This window comes from Oncorhynchus mykiss, chromosome 29, assembly GCF_057628025.1.
Source record: "Oncorhynchus mykiss isolate SJ-2025 chromosome 29, ASM5762802v1, whole genome shotgun sequence".
NCBI classification, from domain to species: domain Eukaryota; kingdom Metazoa; phylum Chordata; class Actinopteri; order Salmoniformes; family Salmonidae; genus Oncorhynchus; species Oncorhynchus mykiss.
This window is the reverse complement of record NC_143050.1, coordinates 28,558,995-28,575,130: the sequence shown is the minus strand read 5'-3', so window position 1 is coordinate 28,575,130 and position 16,136 is coordinate 28,558,995. Positions and strand designations below refer to the sequence as shown.

The 16,136-nt window shown below is 45.1% G+C and overlaps 1 protein-coding gene across 4 annotated transcripts in view; it reads left to right on the top strand.

Moving 5' to 3' along the window:
• The window catches only part of tjp2a (tight junction protein 2a (zona occludens 2)), a 35,458-nt gene that overhangs the window by 18,383 nt on the left and 939 nt on the right, over positions 1 to 16,136 (top strand). For all 4 annotated transcript variants that reach the window (XM_021590854.3, XM_036967845.2, XM_090226945.1 and 1 more), the window contains 21 exons: positions 286 to 339; positions 1,189 to 1,313; positions 1,424 to 1,526; positions 3,735 to 4,461; positions 4,699 to 4,802; positions 5,042 to 5,195; positions 6,160 to 6,271; positions 6,467 to 6,609; positions 6,758 to 6,842; positions 7,004 to 7,154; positions 9,268 to 9,376; positions 9,484 to 9,703; positions 10,161 to 10,345; positions 11,934 to 12,029; positions 12,253 to 12,332; positions 12,498 to 12,708; positions 12,910 to 13,010; positions 14,611 to 14,838; positions 15,034 to 15,132; positions 15,228 to 15,497; positions 16,000 to 16,085. In XM_021590854.3, the coding sequence (XP_021446529.3) occupies positions 295 to 339; positions 1,189 to 1,313; positions 1,424 to 1,526; positions 3,735 to 4,461; positions 4,699 to 4,802; positions 5,042 to 5,195; positions 6,160 to 6,271; positions 6,467 to 6,609; positions 6,758 to 6,842; positions 7,004 to 7,154; positions 9,268 to 9,376; positions 9,484 to 9,703; positions 10,161 to 10,345; positions 11,934 to 12,029; positions 12,253 to 12,332; positions 12,498 to 12,708; positions 12,910 to 13,010; positions 14,611 to 14,838; positions 15,034 to 15,132; positions 15,228 to 15,497; positions 16,000 to 16,085 (3,434 nt within the window). In that variant the 5' untranslated portion in view covers positions 286 to 294. The remainder of the gene's footprint in view (positions 1 to 285; positions 340 to 1,188; positions 1,314 to 1,423; positions 1,527 to 3,734; positions 4,462 to 4,698; positions 4,803 to 5,041; positions 5,196 to 6,159; positions 6,272 to 6,466; positions 6,610 to 6,757; positions 6,843 to 7,003; positions 7,155 to 9,267; positions 9,377 to 9,483; positions 9,704 to 10,160; positions 10,346 to 11,933; positions 12,030 to 12,252; positions 12,333 to 12,497; positions 12,709 to 12,909; positions 13,011 to 14,610; positions 14,839 to 15,033; positions 15,133 to 15,227; positions 15,498 to 15,999; positions 16,086 to 16,136) is intronic.

The following is a 16,136-nucleotide window of genomic DNA, read 5'->3' as shown; positions in this document are numbered from 1 at the left end:
CTGAGGGTGTACGGAAGCAGTAGTCCATGCGTGATTCTGCTGATTATTTGGTGTGTACTGTACCATGTGCTCAGAGGGTATTGGTTGGGAACATGGAATTTGTTTGTGCCGGGTATAGCGGAGGGTTATCTTATGTGAACTTTCTGTTGGGTATGTGAGAGTTTGAGCATGATGTTTGGCATGGTCCCTCATGATTGAGCTAATAGTTTGCACCTCAGTATGTCCTGTTGAACTGAGACACATGGTTATCTCCTGTTCATTGTGGAACGTGTCCTTCTCCCATAGAGCCCAGTCATGGAGGAAACCGTGTGGGAGCAGTACACAGTGACGCTGCAGAGGGTGAGTCCAGCTTTACAACAACACACATACAGCACCACACTGGACTACTACACAATACAACCTGTTTAAGTACTGCAACCATAACACACTATAACACTCTTCACTGCGACTATCACATTTCAATTATAACCAAAACAGAATTGAATTCTAATTGTCATGCGCAGCTACAATGCAATACACTGTGGGTCCTTTTTTAAGATGCGTTTCAGAACATCTGACGCACTCTAGTACATGTTCACCCATCTACAGCACACAGACTGGAATAATGCCATGCATGCAATCACATCTGCCCAGGACAGTTAATCGTGTGGCGCTCGTGCTCATTGTCTCCTCCACTCACTCTGCTCTGGCTATAAAGCTGCTTTTTTTTAACCACCACATCACTGACCCTTCCACATCCAGCTGTCATACAATCTGCTAGCGAGGATAGAGAGAGAGTGTAACGGGCTGATGTGATGCTCCTTTAGTCGTTACAGGATAGGTACTGTTGGGCATAGCATAGAGAGTTTTCGACCGAACGCTGTCGGCCAAACTCTCGCGGGTGGAGCAGGGAATGTTTTTAGTACAGATGGGAGAGGAGATGGGGGTGTTTAAATCTCTGCTCTAATCTCATCTGGTCAGCACGGGGGCAGGTACATCACACAGACAACAAGGAGAGAGAGAGACACACACACACACACACACACTTAAACACTAGGTAGGATGTATGGCTTATCTTACATAAAGACTTCATCACAAACGTAGACAGACAGATACATTTACTCACACACTAACCTGAACAGACGAGGTCACACAGGCACTCACACACCCATACAAACACATCTCTAATACATGTCCTCTTCACTGCAGGACCCCAAGATGGGTTTTGGTATTGCAGTGTCCGGGGGGCGGGACAACCCCAACGAGGAAAGTGGGGAGATGTCCATAGTGGTATCTGACGTACTTCAGGGAGGGCCCGCCGATGGCCTGCTATTGTACGTACCTCTTGTCAATCAGTCATTATGAGAAATCAAGTGTTCTGTCATTTTGAGGAGCTAATGTGTGTACAGTTTGTATATCCTCATATGTTAATTGTGTTTTGTAGTGAGAATGACCGGGTGGTGCAGGTGAACGCCATTCCCATGGACAACGTGCCACACTCCTTCGCTGTACAGACCCTCAGAAAGTGTGGAAAAGTAGCCAAAATTGTGAGTGTTTGACATGCAGTCCTTTCAGAAAGTGTTCAGACCCTTGACTTTTTCCACATTTCGTTACGTTACAGCCTTATTCTAAAATAGATTAAATATTTGTTCCCCCCCGTCAATCTAAACACTACCCCAATAAGGACAAAGCAAAAACAGGTTTTTAGAAATTTCCCATTTTTTAAAACAAATTTAAAAACTTGAATTTTACATTTACATAAGTATTCAGACCCTTTACTCAGTACTTTGTTGAAGCACCGTTGACAGCGATCACAGCCTCGAGTCTTGGGTATGGCACTACAAGCTTGGCACACCTGTATTTGGAGTTTCTTCCATTCTTCTCTGCAGATCCTTTCCAGCTCTGTCAGGTTGAATGGGGAGTGTCGCTGCAGAACTATTTTCAGGTCTCTCCAGAGATTTTCGATCAGGTTCAAGTCCGGGCTCTGGCTGGGCCACTCAAGAACATTCAGAGTCTTGTCTCGAAGCCACTCCTGTGTTGCCTTGTCTGTATGCTTAGGGTTGTTTTCCTGTTGGAAGGTGAACCTTCAACCCAGCCTGAGGTCCTGAGCGCTCTGGAGCAGGTTTTCATCAAAGATCGCTCTGTACTTTGCTCCATTCATCTTTGCTTCGATCCTGACTAGTCTCCCAGTCCCTGCCACTGAAAAAAATCCCCACAGCATGATGCTGCCACCACCATTCTTCACCGTAGCTTTCTTCCAGATGTGACACTTGGTATTCAGGCCTAAGAGTTCAAACTTGGTTTCATCAGAACAGAGAATCTTGTTTCTCATGGTCGGAGAGTCCTTTCGGTGCCTTTTGGCAAACTGCAAGCGGGCTATCAAGTGACTTTTACTGAAGAGTGGCATCTGTCTGGCCACAGATGGTTGTCCTTCTGGAAGTTTCTCCATTCTCCACAGAGGAACTCTGGAGCTCTGTCAGTGACCATTGGGTTCTTGGTCACCTCCCTGACCACGGCCCTTCTCCCCCTATTGCTCAGTTTGGCTGGGCGGCCAGCTCTAGGAAGAGTCTTGGTGGTTCCAAATTTCTTCAATTTAAGAATGATGGAAGCCACTGTGTTCTTGGACCTTCATTTTGGTAACCTTCCCCAGATCTGTGCCTTGACACAGTACTGTCTGTCCTCTACGGACAATTCTGTCGACCTCATGGCTTGGTTTGTCATTATGGGGTATTGTGTGTCGATTTGGTGGAGAGAAAAAACAACATAATTTCATCCATTTCAGAAGAAGGCTGTAAGGTAACAAAATGTGGGAAAAGGAAGGGGTCTGAATACTTTCCAAATGTGCTGTGTATATATATAAAAAAAAAATTGATTATGGTGGCAAAAGATTCCCAATTAGATCTGTTTGGGATCTGAGGGTAGGCCCGGACAGCACCGTTTCAGCTGCTACACTTGTTTTAGATGTGCTAAATTGCTTAGGTCCTAAAAATCATCATTGTGCTGCCTTCGACACTGTTGGCCGTCACATTCTCATTCAAAGGTTGACTGAAATAGGTCTGGATCAGGCGTCTTGCAAGTGGTTTGAGAATGAACTGTCAGACAGGACACAATGTCTGATTTCTGATGGTGTTAAGTCTCATTTCCTGGATGTTACAGAAGCTGTAGCGCTGGGGTTTGGTATTGGGAGCATCTACATTTTAAAAAGTCAATAAATCTATTTTAATATACACATACAATACATCCATTATTTATTTAGGGCAGGTCTAAAGAAACATGAATAAAATGTAGTCAACAGAATTTGAGACGGCCATGCCGTAGGCTAGTTCAATTAGCAGACAATATATTCTTATAAGTCCCGTGCCCTTATTTTATAAATCATTTTTATAGTAAAAATAATTTAACTTAGCTGAGTAAAATAGAAAGGGTATTTTCCCATTCCGGCATGAGTGAGAATATGAAGTGGCTATGTTGAGCATAAAAGTGATCATTTGAAACAGGTCCTATAAGCTAGATTTAGTTATTTGGTACCTTATAGTTAAGAATGATACAAACCTCTTAAATCAAAACGTATATGGGCTGCATGTTGTTTATGAATCATGTTGAATTTGTTGTCCTCAGGGCACCAATGAAAATGAGATCCTGGTCTCAATGGATTCCCCTGATTTTTTTAATTAAAAAAATAAAATAATGTTTTAATACAAATTGAATAAATAACAGTTGTGAATGATTCCTGATGGGATCTTTGTTTTTGACAGACGGTCAAGAGGCCCAGGAAGGTTCCGGTGAACCTGCTGAAACGCGCCCCTTCCCCCGATGACCGCGTCTTCAGTAACGACTACAACGATGACTATGACTACGACCAGGACCGCCGCAGTGTGTACAGCGGACGCAGCAGTCATCAAGACCGCGACCACAGCCAGGAAAGGGGAGGTTACACAGACGCTGGCTATCAGGGACGGGGCTTTGACCGTGATTACGGTCGAGATGACCGGGGCAGAAGTGTGGAGAGGGACCTCCATCCAGACAGGCAGTACAGACGAGACGGGAGCATGGGTCGCACTCTGGACCGTGAACGTAGCCCTGACCGCCGCTACAAAAGCGACCTCACTCTTGACCGCGACCACAGCCCCGATCGGCGTTACCGCAGCGAACGGGCCCTTGACCGCGACCCCAGCCCCGACAGGCGTTTCCGTAGTGAACGCACTCTGGACCGCGCTAACAGCCCCGAGCGGCGGTACAGGGCCGGTCACAGTCCCGCCCGCAGCCATGGTCGCGACCACAGCTTTGAGCGTAACCGTGAACGTGTTCCCAGTGACCGCGACCACAGGAACGAGCAGATGAAGAGGAGCGGGAGCAGGGAGCGTCTGGACCGCTCACCCTCCCCCACCGCCATGCCAGTCCCCATGGCCCGCCCCCCTCGGGAGCAGGAGCCCCTGGAGAAACCCCTCAACGTGCTGCTGCTGAAGAACAGGCCCAATGAAGGTCTACATGCATGCATACATACATACATACATACACACATACATACACACATACATACATACATACATACATACATACATACATACATTTGACATACACATACTGTACTAACACTCCATATTTACAGTGATATATCTCTACTATGCTCATTCCTCTAAGACAACCTGTGCTAAATGTTTACTATCAGTTAAACCATGTTTTTATGTTTACACCATGTGTTTTGTGTGTGTGTTATAGAGTATGGTCTGCGTCTGGGCAGTCAGCTGTTTATTAAGGAGATGACCAGCACAGGTCTGGCCTGCAGGGATGGCAACCTACAGGAGGGAGACATCATACTGAAGGTAGGAAGGGCCTCACATACAGACCACTGTTTCATCTCTGCCCTGGGGGAAGCGTTGTTTCACTGCTGCCTCGTTAAAAGTTGCATGTTATGTTGGCCTATAATGGGATTTATCCCCCCCCCTCACACACACACATTACTTAAGAATGATCCGTCTCAGACAGTGGGCTACAGATATTATGTGTGTTTGCTACGATACACTATGAATGTGATTTGACTCTCTCTCTCACTCTGTGTCAGATCAATGGTACAGTGACCGAGAACCTGTCTCTAAGCGATGCAGGGAAGCTGATCGAGAAGTCTCGAGGAAAGCTGCAGCTGGTGGTGCAGAGAGACAGGAGACAGGTCCTGGTCAGGATTCCTCCCCTGGCAGACAGCGACTCTGAGCTCGATGGTGAGAGACCCTCCACTCTCAGTCTCTGTGGCAGCAGCTCCTTTCCTTTTTAAGGAAAAATACCTTTTTATGTGGACAGATTCAGAACGGTCCCAGTGCTTTGTAGAAGTTATTCATTGAGAGTGTTTTAACCTACTGTATTGTCTACTGATATGAAAATGTATGTTTTCGGTTGTATTGTCCTGTCCATATCTGGTTTTATTGAATTGTCTGTTTTCTTTTTGTTTGATTCTGGCAACAACAAAAAGTTTCCCCTTAGGGATAATAAAGTTTTGTTTCAACTTTACTCACCTTCCACCCGACCTGTCATTGGTATAGAGAGATTATGAAACGGTATACCCATGCATGTCAGCCAAACAGACACCTTGTTGATGACATTTAGTCTATTCCATCAATAACATTTCACATTTCTATAGAAGTAATGTATGAAAAAGAGAACCGTGTTCTCTTCAGTGTCACCTGGCCGTCTCTATGGCTACTGGCTCTATTTCAGTATATTTGTCACGTGATCAAAGTGCAGGTTATGATTGGGTTGTGTAATTAAATGGGAGGGTGGGGTGATGCGCTAACCCAAAGCGTTTGAGGGGGGCGTTGTCACACACCCAGGGACTTCTGACCCACTTTGGTCCATTCAGGGACGTGGTGTGTGAGAGCTTGGCAGGGGAATATAATCCCCCCCCGATAATCCACTTATTGAATATGACAGAATTTCATTATGTTATGGTCTGAAATGTAGCAAATAAATGTGCGATCTAAGATTGGAACTGCAGCTTCTGTATTGAGAACAGGGGTGCTTGTCTGTGTGACGGGTATCTGCAAGAAATGTATCTGTCTGAGGTTTGCTGTGTTTGTCTGTTTCTCTCCACTCCACTAATACCAAATGTAACATTTCTTATGGGGAAAAGTCGACTTGGGTTATCTGTCTTGAAGATGAACTAGATGTTGGTAATATTTTGTGTTCCAGATATCTCTGAGATCGAGTCTTACCGCTCCTACTCGCCACAGGATGACCGACGAGCCCCCCACTCAGACCTGTCTTCCCACTCCTCCAATGAGAGGCTCCGAGACAAACCCAGGTAAACAGTCACCCTCTGCTCCCACCTGCTGTATGGATCACTCTTATATAATATCTTACCATATAATATTGTTGAGATGATATTTACATTGAGTATTTGTACACCATCACTATGGTATTTCTGAGAAGATGAAAGCCTACTGTAGCTGTGCTGTACTGTTTGAGAACCATGGGATTATGTGTGTTTTACGCTCAGGGAGGAACCTCCCAGCAGGCTGGCTAAAATGGGCGCTATGCCGACACCGTTCGCCATGCCGGCGCGAAAAAAGGATAGAGTTGTGGAGGACACACCCCTTCTGCCAGTAGAGAGGGTGGAGCCCCGCCCGGAAACACCCCCAGGTAAGCACAATGACTTTGAATAACTGAATATGGGAAATGTTTTATTTCCCGTTATTACATTTATCTGTTATATAAGCAGTGCATCAGTTAAATTACCCATCCATCGTAGCAATGCTCACCAATGAGGATTTCCATTTTGTTTTTACAGCACCGGTAGTAACTGTTGCCCCAAAAGTCCACGCTGCCCCAAAGGTACCACTGACACCAAGCATAGAGGATCAGGAGATATACGGGTAAGTGTTGGTTCCACAAACACATCTACAGCGAATGGGTCTAGGGCACAGACTCACTATTAACTCAACAGAGTTGTGTACTCTAATGTAGATTATGAATGAGGAAATGTACAAATGTTATTAACTTGCCTGTTGTCTTAAATGGATTGTGTGTTGCCCAGGCCCAACACTGTGATGGTGCGTTTCCAGAAGGGGGAGAGCGTGGGGCTGAGGCTGGCGGGAGGAAACGATGTGGGAATCTTCATCGCAGGCATTCAGGAGGACAGTCCTGCTGAACAGGAGGGTCTTCACACTGGGGACCAGATCATGAAGGTAGGGAAAGGGTTAACTCTTAGTCTTCTTTGGGATCGGTGTCCCTTCCGTGGGACGATTGAGCTAACGTAGGCTAATGCGATTAGCATGAGGTTGTAAGTAACAAGAACATTTCCAAGGACATAGACATACAGTGGGGCAAAAAAGTATTTAGTCAGCCACCAATTGTGCAAGTTCTCCCACTTAAAAAGATGAGAGGCCTGTAATTTTCATCATAGGTACACTTCAACTATGACAGACAAAATGAGAAAAAACAATCTAGAAAATCACATTGTTGGATTTTTAATGAATTTATTTTCAAATTATGGTGGAAAATAAGTATTTGGTCACCTACAAACAAGCAAGATTTCTGGCTCTCACAGACCTGTAACTTCTTCTTTAAGAGGCTCCTCTGTCCTCCACCTATATTAATGGCACCTGTTTGAACTTGTTATCGGTATAAAAGACACCTGTCCACAACCTCAAACAGTCACACTCCAAACTCCACTATGGCCAAGAACAAAGAGCTATCAAAGGACACCAGAAATAAAATTGTAGACCTGCACCAGGCTGGGAAGACTGAATCTGCAATAGGTAAGCAGCTTGGTTTGAAGAAATCAACTGTGGGAGCAATTATTAGGAAATGGAAGACATACAAGACCACTGATAATCTCCCTCGAACTGGGGCTCCACGCAAGATCTCACCCCGTGAGGTCAAAATGATCACAAGAACGGTGAGCAAAAATCCCAGAACCACACGGGGGGACCTAGTGAATGACCTGCAGAGAGCTGGGACCAAAGTAACAAAGTCTACCATCAGTAACACACTACGCCACCAGGTACTCAAATCCTGCAGTGCCAGACGTGTCCCCCGCTTAAGCCAGTACATGTCCAGGCCCGTCTGAAGTTTGCTAGAGAGCATTTGGATGATCCAGAAGAAGATTGGGAGAATGTCATATGGTCAGATGAAACCAAAATATAACTTTTTGGTAAAAACTCAACCCGTCGTGTTTGGAGGACAAAGAATGCTGAGTTGCATCCAAAGAACACCATACCTACTGTGAAGCATGGGGGTGGAAACATTATGCGTTGGGGCTGTTTTTCTGCAAAGGGAACAGGACGACTGATCCATATAAAGGAAAGAATGAATGGGGCCGTGTATCGTGAGACTTTGAGTGGGAAAACCTCCTTCCATCAGCAAGGGCATTGAAGATGAAACGTGGCTGGGTCTTTCAGCATGACAATGATCCCAAACACACCGCCCGGGCAACGGAAGGAGTGGTTTCGTAAGAAGCATTTCAAGGTCCTGGAGTGGCCTAGCCAGTCTCCAGATCTCAACCCCATAGAAAATCTTTGGAGGGAGTTGAAAGTCCTTGTTGCCCAGCAACAGCCCCAAAACATCACTGCACCTAAGGGGGTCTGCATGGAGGAATGGGCCAAAATACCAGCAACAGTGTGTGTGAACCTTGTGAAGACTTACAGAAAACGTTTGACCTCTGTCATTGCCAACAAAGGGTATATAACAAAGTATTGAGATAAACTTTTTTGTTATTGACCAAATACTTATTTTCCACCATCATTTGCAAATAAATTCATAAAAAATCCTACAATGTGAGATTCTGGATTTTTTTTTCTCATTTTGTCTGTCATAGTTGAAGTGTACCTATGAAGAAAATTACAGACCTCTCATCTTTTTAAGTGGGAGAACTTGCACAATTGGTGGCTGACTAAATACTTTTTTGCCCCACTATCTGATATTGGCAGAAAGCTTAACTTCTTGTTAATCTTACTGCACTGTCCAATTTACAGTAGCTAGAATGGATTTTCCCCCCCTTTGTATTATGTTTTACCAGATCTATTGTTTTATATTCTCCTACATTCATTTCACATTTCTTTCAAATTTCAAAGTGTTTCCTTTCAAATGGTACCAAGAATATGCATATCCTTAATTCAAGGCCTGAGCTACAGGCAGTTAGATTTGAGTATGTCATTTTAGGCGAAGAAAAATGAAAAACGTGCGGATCCTTAAGAGTTTTTAATGTTTGTCATGTTTGTGAAATTCCTCATGTCTGTTCATGAGTGCTTTACATATGATCGCTAATGTTATGTCTTCTGATGTCTTTGTGTCTGTCAGGTGAACAACATGGACTTCAGGGGCATGGTGCGTGAGGATGCTGTCCTATACCTGCTGGAGATTCCAAAGGGAGAGGATGTCACCATCCTGGCTCAGAGCAAACCAGATGGTGAGTCACGCCTTCACTCTGTAGAGAAAGACACATCTGTCATTTTATTTCAACTCATGTCGCAGGTGAAGTGGTTTGATGTTTGTGGTGTCTGTCCTCTGTTCCAGTCTATAAGGACATCCTGGCATCGGGCAGGGGGGACTCGTTCTTCATCAGGACCCACTTTGAGTATGAGAAAGAGGTTCCCCAGAGCCTGCCCTTCTCCCGAGGGGAGATCTTCAATGTGACTGACACACTCTATGACGGCAAGCTGGGCAACTGGCTAGCCATCCGCACTGACAAAGACAACCAGCTGCTGGAGAAGGGCATCATCCCCAACAAGAGCAGGTGTGTATGAGGCTACTTATACATAATTACACAGTCATAAGACTCCTATTCCATCTGCAGCCAATGGCAGCCTGAATAAATAATTAACTTAGGTTATTTAAGAACTCATCATGGTGAAATAGGAACTCATAATGTTATTAATGAATTAGTGCTGTGCTTATAGCAGACTATATTTGGATCATGTTAATATGTAGGTGTAATAATCCTATCTATTATCATACTGTATGTAGCCTATAACAATGTTGGAAGATATTTGTTTAATTTGGCTTTGTATTCAGTTGGCACCGTATGTAGTAATTCATATGATCTCAATTTTAGAAGTGATGTTCTCTACCTTGACAGTAGTTTTAACCATGTCTGATGGAATTACCAAGTTTTCACCCAAGTGTTTGAAAGTGTGTGTGTGTGATGATTGAGACTAAGTACTTTATGATTCCTGGTGTTCTCTGCTTCTCAGGGCGGAACAAATGTCAAATGTGCAGAATGCCCAGAGAGGAACAGCCAATGACAGAGGAGACTTCTGGAGGTTGAGGGGTCAAAGGGCGGCAAAGAAGAAGGACCTCCGTAAGAGCAGAGAGGATCTGACTGCCACCCCTGTCACCACTCGCTTCTCTGCCTACGAGAGGGTGGTCTTACGAGAAGGTACGTCTCCCAACGCAAAAGACTCCTATCTCCTGTTGGGGTGTGGTCTAAGAGCCACTTGACTGGATAGAACAGAACAAGTTCTAAACTTTCGATTGAACTTAACTATCAACTGAATTATTAGGAACTTTCTCATAATGGAATGCACAGACAAACTATATAGCATGTCTAACCAGAGCTACAGTTGAAGTTGGAAGTTTACATGCACTTAGGTTGGAGACATTAAAACTCGTTTTTCAACCACTCCACACGTTTCTTGTTAACAAACTATCGTTTTGGCAAGTCGGTTAGGACATCTACTTTGTGCCTGACACATGATTTTTCCAACAATTGTTTACGGACAGATTAATTCACTGTATCACAATTCCAAATGGGTCACAAGTTTACATACACTAAGTTGACTGTGCCTTTAAACAGCTTGGAAAATTCCAGAAAATGATGTCATGGCTTTAGAAGCTTCTGATAGGCTAATTGACATAATTTGAGTCAATTGGAGGTGTACCTGTGGATGTAGTTCAAGGCCTACCTTCAAACTCATTGCCTCTTTGCTTGACATCATGGGAAAATCAAAAGAAATCAGCCAAGAAAATTGTAGACCTCCACAAGTCTGGTTCATCCTTGGGAGCAATTTCCAAACGCCTGAAGGTACAACGTTCATCTGTACAAACAATAGTACGCAAGTATAAACTCCATGGGACCACAAATCCGTCATACCGCTCAGGAAGGAGACGCGTTCTGTCTCCTAGAGATGAATGTACTTTGGTGTGAAAAGTGCAAATCTATCCCAGAACAACAGCAAAGGACCTTGTGAAGATGCTGGATGAAACAGGTACAAAAGTATCTACATCCACAGTAAAATGAGTCCTGTATTGACAACCTAAAAGGCCAATCAGCAAGGAAGAAGCCACTGCTCCAAAACCGCCATAAAAAAAGCCAGACTACGGTTTGCAACTGCACATGGGGACAAAAATCACACATTTTAGAGAAATATCCTCTGGTCTGATGAAACAAAAATAGAACTGTTTGGCCATAATGACCATGGTTATGTTTGGAGGAAAAGGGGGGAGGATTGCAAGCTGTGAAACACGGGGGTGGCAGCATCATGTTGTGGGGGTGCTTTGCTGCAGGAGGGACTGGTGCACTTCACAAAATAATGTGGATATATTGAAGCAACATCCCAAGACATCAGTGAGGAAGTTTAAGCTTGGTCGCAAATGGGTCTTCCAAATGGACAATGACCCCAAGCATACTTACAAAGTTGTGGCAAAATGGCTTAAGGACAACAAAGTCAAGGTATTGGAGTGGCCATCACAAAACCCTGACCTCAATCCTATAGAAATTGTGTGGACAGAACTGAAAAAGCTTGTGCGAGCAAGGAGGCCTACAAACCTGACTAAGTTGCACCAGCTCTGTCAGGAGGAATGGGCCAAAATTCACGGAACTTGTGGGAAGATTGTGGAGGGCTATCTTGACACGTTTGACCCGAGTTAAACAATTTAAAGGCAACGCTACCAAATACTAAGTTAGTGTATGTAAACTTCTGACTTCAGATGTGAGATACTAACCGTGTGTCTGTTTTGATCCTCAGCTGGCTTCAGGAGACCAGTGGTTGTGTTTGGGCCCATTGCAGACGCAGTCAATGAGAAACTGGCCAACGACCTGCCTGAGGAGTTTGTCATAGCCAGTGAGTATGGTGCTCCTAACTTCTGCTTGTAAACGAAGGTGCATCATGTATTTACGTTAGGTGCGCTCAATTTAGTATTTTTAATTTCAATGGAATAGTTCCACATTTGTTCACCGTGCGCTGACCGGTCATTCTAAATTGAGCATTTCCTTATGGCTTCTATGATCATGTGTGTTTATGTAGTATTGGTGAGAAGCTGATGTGTTTTTGTTTGACCACACAGAGACCGAGCCCAAGGACGCAGGCGCTGACAAGTCCTCCGGTGTGGTGAGACTCAATACCATTCGTCAGATCATCGAACAGGTAAACGCGATCACCACCGGCGTCTTCATCCTCCCCATTTTAATCATTACCATCATCTTCATCCACCCCTTACCTTCATCACCGTAGTCGTCATCCTCCACCTTACTCTTCCTCTTCACTGTCATCTTCTCCAGCTTCCCTCTCACATTGACCCTGTCTCCCTAGGACCGCCATGCCCTGCTGGACGTGACTCCCAAGGCAGTGGACACCCTGAACTACACCCAGTGGTACCCCATTGTGGTGTTCCTCAACCCGGACAGCAAGGGGGGCATCAAGACCATGAGGAACCGCCTTGTGCCCGGCTCCAGTCGCAGCGCCCGCAAACTCTACGAGCAGGCGGTCAAAATGAGGAAGACCTTTTCCCACCTCTTCACTGGTCAGTCACACACAGCAGCTCCTATGTATATGGCACTGTACATGTCACTGATGCAAGTCCCCAGGTGAATCCCTAGTATTATGAAGCCCAAACACTAGGGTTGGTCTAAGGAGGCCACATTGTTTCAGTAATAAACTATGATTACGCTGTATTTCTTCTGTTTCTGTTGTGCCAATCATTCTGGTTTGTTTCTCTGGACAGCAACTGTTGACCTGAACTCGGCCAATGACGGGTGGTATGGGAGTGTGAAAGACTCTATCCGGGCACAGCAGGAGCGGGCTGTGTGGATCTGTGAGGGCAAGGTAAGCTCTGTTTTTATTTAATACATATACACTGAACAAAAATATAGATGCAACATTTGAAGTGTTCCTGACATGTTTCACACACACAAAGCTTATTTCTCTCAAATGTTGTGCACCAATTTGTTTAGATACCTGTTAGTGAGCATTTCTGATTTACCAAAATAATCCATCCCGCCTGATAGGTGTGGCATATCAAGAAGCTGATGAAACTGCATGATCATTACACAGGTGCACCTTGTGCTGGGGACAATAAAAGGTCACTCTAAAATGTGCACTTCAGGCCTGTGCACAAAAGCCGTTGCCAGATAATTTAATGTTAATTTCTCTACCATAAGCTGCCTCAATGTTATTTTAGAGAATTTGGTAGTACGTCACCCATTGAGCAGGTTTGGGATGCTCTGGAATGACGTATGACAGCATGTTCCAGTTCCCGCCAAAATATCCAGCAACTTCACACAGCCATTGAAGAGGAGTTAGGCAACATTCCACAGGCCACAATCAACAGCCTGATCAACTCTATGTGAAGGAGCTGTGTCTCGCTGCATGAGTCACACCAGATACTGACTGGTTTTCTGATCAACTCTATGTGAAGGAGCTGTGTCGTGCTGCATGAGTCACACCAGATACTGACTGGTTTTCTGATCAACTCTATGTGAAGGAGCTGTGTCGCGCTGCATGAGTCACACCAGATACTGACTGGTTTTCTGATCAACTCTATGTGAAGGAGCTGTGTCGCGCTGCATGAGTCACACCAGATACTGACTGGTTTTCTGATCAACTCTATGTGAAGGAGCTGTGTCGCGCTGCATGAGTCACACCAGATACTGACTGGTTTTCTGATCAACTCTATGTGAAGGAGCTGTGTCGCGCTGCATGAGTCACACCAGATACTGACTGGTTTTCTGATCAACTCTATGTGAAGGAGCTGTGTCTCGCTGCATGAGTCACACCAGATACTGACTGGTTTTCTGATCAACTCTATGTGAAGGAGCTGTGTCTCGCTGCATGAGTCACACCAGATACTGACTGGTTTTCTGATCAACTCTATGTGAAGGAGCTGTGTCGCGCTGCATGAGTCACACCAGATACTGACTGGTTTTCTGATCAACTCTATGTGAAGGAGCTGTGTCTCGCTGCATGAGTCACACCAGATACTGACTGGTTTTCTGATCAACTCTATGTGAAGGAGCTGTGTCTCGCTGCATGAGTCACACCAGATACTGACTGGTTTTCTGATCAACTCTATGTGAAGGAGCTGTGTCTCGCTGCATGAGTCACACCAGATACTGACTGGTTTTCTGATCAACGGCGCCACTTTTGTTTTTGTGACCAGTCATGTGAAATCCATAGATTAGGGCCTAATGAATTTATTTCAATTGGCTGATTTCCTTATGAACTGTAACTCAGTACAATCTTTGAAATTGTTGCATGTTGTGTTTTTTAAAAATTTTTGGTGTGTGTACACACGCACGCACGCACACACACACACAGAGAACAAAAATATCAACCGCAACAATTTCTAAGATATTCATTTACTTGAATATGTGAATTTATGTACTGTATGTAGTGTCTTTCATACCAACTTGCGTCTTTCTTTCAGTTGGACGGCTCTGAAGAGGAACTGGATATCCATGATGACCACATGTCATACCTGTCAGCGATGAGCACCGATTACCTGAGCATGGACAGCCGACTGACCAGCGACTTCGACGACACGGCCGACGAGGGTGGGGCTTACACCGACAACGAGCTGGACGAGCCAATGGACGAGCCCCATCAGCCGATGTCGGCCATCAGCCGCTCCTCAGAGCCCGTACTGCCAGAGGAGGTGGGTGTGCTTTACTACTGTCAATCACGAGCCCTCATTGTCAATCACTCATCCAGTGTCAGAGATGGAGACTGGCATCTGTCTCTCTCAAGTGTACTCCATTAATCTCTCATTGCCAGTCAACAATCTTGACTTGTTGTGTTGACCTAGTCTGTGTTTGTTGACATGCGTACATCCCTCCATTCCCACCTGTAGAGACGCCATCCTGCCCCCATACCTCGTATGAGATCAGGGAGCAGAGAGGTGCTGAGAGACCCCAGCCCGCCCCCCACCTTCGTCCCTGAGCCCCCCAAGGTGAGACCCCCTTGAACCCCACCCTCAGCTCTCAAACCCTGTACCACATTTTGTGCTTGCTTTTAAGACCAGAATATCCTCTTCTATTGCACCAGGTGAGGGTGCAGTCTCGGGGGGGCTATGACTCCCATTCCAGCAGCACCATTAGCAGTGACGCAGCCGGGGGGTCCAAGCCCGCCCCGCCCCCCGTGGCCCTCAAGCCCACCCTAAAGGCCCCCGGCCAGTCATCTGAGGACCACAGTGTCCAGGGGGGAGAGGACCCGGCTAACCGCTCATTCATTGGCAAGGTGAAGGCCTTCGAAAAGATGGACCACCTGGCCAGAGCCCAGAGGATGCTGGAGCTCCAGGAGGCCGAGCAAGCACGGGTCAGTACTACTGGTGGAAAACAGACAGTAACGCCCCTAGCAGTAAGATGTAATGCCCATAAAAGAACCAAATGGTTCTACAGGGGAAAGTGATAATTTCATATATTCTGATTTAAATGTTTTATTTCAAGTGCCAAAAGGTATATTCAAGTGCATGCAGTTGAAATCGTAAGTTTACATTACACTTAGGTTGGAGTCATTAAAACAATTTAAAGGCAATGCTACCAAATAATAATTGAGTATGTAAACTTCTGACCCACTGGGAATGTGATGAAATAAATAATTCTCTACTATTTTTCTGACTTTTCACATTAAAATTAAGTGGTGATCTAAGACCCTGTCTTACTGGTATTAAATGTCAGCAATTGTGAAAAACTGAGTTTAAATGTATTTGCCTAAGGTGTATGTAAACTTCCAACTTCAACTGTATGTTGCTTTATGTTTAATGTACAGTATGTGCGTTGACACAACTGTCAAACTCCTCCTGCTCTCTTGACTGTAGCTGGAAATAGCCCAGAAGCACCCAGACATCTATGCAGTCCCAGTGAAACTACCAAAGCCCAACCACAACCGCCCACAGCCAATAGGGTAAGTTCGTCTTTTTAACCTTGTCGATCACCACACAAATTAGCATTTTTA